This window comes from Gossypium hirsutum, chromosome A12, assembly GCF_007990345.1.
Source record: "Gossypium hirsutum isolate 1008001.06 chromosome A12, Gossypium_hirsutum_v2.1, whole genome shotgun sequence".
Taxonomy (NCBI): domain Eukaryota; kingdom Viridiplantae; phylum Streptophyta; class Magnoliopsida; order Malvales; family Malvaceae; genus Gossypium; species Gossypium hirsutum.
In genome coordinates this window covers 94,692,349-94,696,981 of record NC_053435.1, presented here as the reverse complement: position 1 = coordinate 94,696,981, position 4,633 = coordinate 94,692,349, and the positions used below count along the sequence as shown (strand labels likewise).

At 28.9% G+C, this 4,633-nt stretch overlaps 1 protein-coding gene across 1 annotated transcript; it reads right to left on the bottom strand.

The window, feature by feature from the left end:
• Positions 1-611: 611 nt before the first annotated feature.
• On the bottom strand, positions 612-1,979 carry LOC107918768 (NAC transcription factor 29). Its single transcript, XM_016848351.2, has 3 exons — positions 1,617-1,979; positions 1,235-1,515; positions 612-1,124 (listed from the first exon to the last, which is right to left on the bottom strand). The coding sequence occupies exons 1-3, from the start codon at positions 1,786-1,788 to the stop codon at positions 732-734; spliced, it is 846 nt and encodes a 281-aa protein (XP_016703840.1). The 5' UTR covers positions 1,789-1,979; the 3' UTR covers positions 612-731.
• Positions 1,980-4,633: the final 2,654 nt, after the last annotated feature.

Below are 4,633 nucleotides of genomic sequence, written 5' to 3'. Positions count from 1 at the left end.
CACAAAGGTCCTTTTGACCATCTCGATTCCCCCCAATTATTTAGTTTCTCTTTTGGATAAGTGATGGCGTAGCTATCCATTATCGTTGTACCAATCTTGGTTCCATTTGTTCTTTTATGTTTGTCGTCTTCACACTTCCCGCCTCTGATATAAATATCCATGATCTATGTTGAAATTTATTTTTGGTAATAAAGTTTTTATGTTGAATCAGTTTAGGTAGAACTAAATGGATTATAAATGTTGTGATTTACGGGTTTAAAAAATTTGTATGAATTAACTAAATTAAACTCGTGTTTTAATTTTTTTAATTAATTTTTTCCTCAAGCATCTATATGCCACCCTAACCATTTTTTTTTTGGTGGGGGGGGGGTAGGAGAGCTTATTTAGGATAAATAAGAAGCAAATAACAAATGGATTATTGTATTTTCATTAGCATATGCTAGGAATATTTCTTGAAGTCTTTAGGTTGAATTTAAGACAAAAGTCTTTAGGTTTTCTTTTTTTTTTTTTTCTTTTTTCTTATCTTTTGCGAAATTAAAGCCTTCATATTTATAGTTCTTGAAAGAGATGGATGCAAATAAAAGAAGTTAAAACCATCTAAATGTATAATGTATCATGAAACAGTAGTTTTTTTCACAAATTTTTTGAACGGATAAAGGTGATCCATTTTTTTACATTTATAGACAATCCAATATTTGGCGAAGGTGAAAAACTAATGTAATGAACCAATATTACTGAAATTGATATACCATGGGATTCATTAAGATCCCATTCTGATTCACTTGAAAATTCCCTGACTCAGTACTGTAATTGTAAGGTATGTCCCCAAGCTGTAGCTTCTCAACATCTTCAATTCCTATATTAGCTATGGTGTTAGGGAAATCAAAGCTCGAAATGTATGTATTTTCATTTAAAAGATGGGAAACTGGACCCATGTAATCCAACTCCAACAAACGAGAATATGAGCCTGTTTTTGGGAATTTCAATAATTCTTGACTTTCACTATCATCATTTGAATACCCTACCCTATCAATTTGGGTATTTGATTCTTCAACTTTGTGATCCAAAATTTTCTCAGCTGAATTCTTCTTCTTGTAAATCCTACACAGTACCCAATCATCCAACTGAAAAGGGAAAAAACACACACAGAAGTCATTAGTTGGACAATTCGCACAACAATATGATCAAACAGTTGATGATCATAAACCAAAATACCAAAAACAACAAATCTTACTCTCATGGATCCATTATGTTTCTTGATTTGTTTATGCGAATCGCTTAATCTATATTCATGCATAATCCAATTAGTTTTGACACCCTTTGGTGGTCTGCCATTGTAGAAAACAAGAGCTTTCTTCACCCCAACGTATTTAGAACCACTGTGTATAGCTTTATCCGTACCAGTAGCCTTCCAGTACCCTGAAACAGTGGCCCTATTCGGACGAACCCCATTCGGGTACTTTCGATCTCGAGGGCTGAAAAAATACCATTCATTTTCACCGAACTCTGCTTTGTCTACACAAAAACCAACCGTATAAATTCAGCTTAGCATCAACGTGCGTGGAACATAAATTATATTAATTTGGGTGATAATATTAATAAAGAGAAAAACTAACCAGGCAGTTGCCATGGATCAAATTTGTAAATATCAACTTCTGGGATTATTGAAACAGGGCATGGCTTTGATTTGGCCTGGTTTTTGAGGTAAAACATGATTAATTCTTCATCTGTAGGGTGGAATCTGAAACCAGGAGGAAGGTCAGACTTGGAACTGGTGTTTCTTTCCATTTAGTTCCTTCTAATCCAAACAAGAAATCAAGTTAATGGGAGAGAAAAAAAGGAGGAATGTATTAAGTTAATTAAAGCTAAAATAAATGGATAAGGATACTAGGGAGGAGGGAAAGGCAGAGGGAAAGAAGGGCGTTTGAAATGTTTACAAAGAGAAGGCTAAGGCTTTTAACTTTGAAGGATTTTTGTCGTTATTAGACTGGGGGTCTGAAATGAAATGTGTGATTGGCTGATGACTTGACTCTGTTTGTAGGCTTTTTAAGACATGAACCTCGTATAATAATCAGCTGACAACCTCACAGGAACGTGGACAACACGTGCCTTTCTCTTTCTATTTGACTTCTTCTGCTTGGTTCATTGTACCTCTGTTACGAATTACTAAAAGACTTGTATTGCTTTTGGGATATATCCAATCGCATAGCATCACATATATGCTTCATTAATGTTCCTATTGTTACCCTCTTCTCTCTCTCATTTTCAATCTACCACTTAGCCATCGGATATGAATTTAGGTTATGATTTATTGACTGGATTTTTCTCACAAAATTATATATCAAGTGAAACACAAAACCTCGTACTAGAGATAATTTCAACATATATATTATAAATTAACATAATTATAAGTATATATTTAAATAATTATAAAATAAAAATTAAATAATTTAAATTACCCACAAAATATAACATAAAATCAAAATCTATAATAATAATAAAACTTAAAAACTTTAGTAGTCAAATTCTAAAAACCTTGTGTGATTCAACATATATTTGTTAAACAATGGTTAGTGTGTATATATTATCTTATTGAGTCTTATCTTTCACACTACAAGCTGTTGAAAAGAGAAAGGTCTCCTCCAACACAATAATCAATATACACTGTGTGGCATTGTTAAGCAATTTGACAATATATTTTATATTATAATAATACGACTTATGAAACAATTTTATTTTTATTTTAATTTTGGTGTGAATTGGTCAGCTAAAATAACTTTGAAACATTGTTCATTTTTCATTATAGATTATTGACTTTTTTTTTTATATAAATAAATTTGAATCCATTCATTGTATTATTTTAATTTAAAGTGTGTATAAATATTATTATTTTAAATTTAAAAAAAAACAGTAAAAAAATGGTGAAAATGGAAAGCAATGGTATGAAAAAGGCAAAAGAAAGCAAGTACGGTTATTCATCTAGTTGCGGGAATGATGAGTCATCACCGATTCAAACATTGGGAAGAGTAAAAGGATGAGGATGAGTTAATTGGACATTTTCAAACATGGATACCTAATAATTGTATCCAATGAATATTTTAATTAGTTTAAAAAATAGAAATGTACGTTCATCTTATACGATAAGAATGTAATTCAATTGTTTAATTCATCACTTCACTCCACAAAACCGCCATTAACAGATTATGAAAACTATAATTAACCACGTCATTACTGGGCCTAAACTAAACTGCAGAGCCACTGGTTTTTAGGTTCATTCGTATGAAATCACTAGTCGGAGGAATATTTTGTGAATCTGGGCCGTCTCTTGCCCATTATATTACACTAGCATGCGTAGTACTTGCCTTGTCTTCTTTCAACTTTGCTTTTTTTGTTTTTTTCGACAAGGATAATTCAAGATCAACTTATCATGATTAAATGGATTGATTGATGGAATTAATATCACCAATTAATTTAATTGTGGAATCATATTTTTAATATTTTAAAAAAGTATTATGCTGTATTTAATCACCTCCAATATTTTTTTTCTTTTCGATTAGTATTTAATAAATTAGTGGTGTATTTTTATTTTATTTTATAACTAATTTTAAAAAATTATTATGTATTTTTTAAAATATTTTATTATATTATTGTAAGATACTTATCATTCATTTAATTATATTTGTTAAGTCTAAAAATTACTCTCATAATGTATCAAATATTTTCTCATTTATACGAGTGGATGGAGTAATAAAAAAAAGTTAGTTTGACTCTTCCGTTAATATTGCTTTATTTTATATGAATATTAAACTTATTATATCCACAAAGTTTTCCACTATTCTTTTTAGAATAAATATGATCACATTGGGTTTTTTTAAAAAATACCCAAAAGTTTTTATTATTTATGATAATGTTCATTTCGAAAATTTTGTATATAAATGATCTATTTTGAACAGTAAATCTAAATGTTATTGTTGCCATTGGTGATACCATCCATCATAATCACCCAATAATTGGCCCCTTAGAATTAAAAATGATTTATTTGGATGCTAGCGTTGACATTGACGACACTATTATAAGTACAAGTATACCCACTTGTTTAAAATAATTGTATTTGCCAAAAATAAATATTTTTTTATAGTTATCACCAATGTCAACGGCACCACAAAAAAATTCAAACTTTTTCTGACACCGGTGCTACTGTTGTCATTGGTGACACCAAAAATACTATTAAAAAAAATATTGGTATCTCCTTTGTAATTGGCGGTACCTATTTAAAAAATATTTTTAACATGATAATAAATATCAATTTTATAAAAAAAATATTTTTATATAATTAGCAATAATTATTTGGTTTTATAAATAAAAGAGTTATTAATTAAAAGGATGAATTAAAAATAAAAAAACTTGAAAACAATATATTTATTAATTAAAAACATTAATTAAAAATAAAAAAACTTCAAACAACATGAAATAAAAAATACAAATGTGTTTAAAAGAGAAATTGAACTAAAATCACTATTAATTAAGCAAAGAAGTTAATGTGTTAAAGACAGTAATTAAAAATAAAAGTAAAACTTAAAACAAATGAAATAAAAATAGAAATATTAATAGAAGAGAAATCAAACCCAAGACT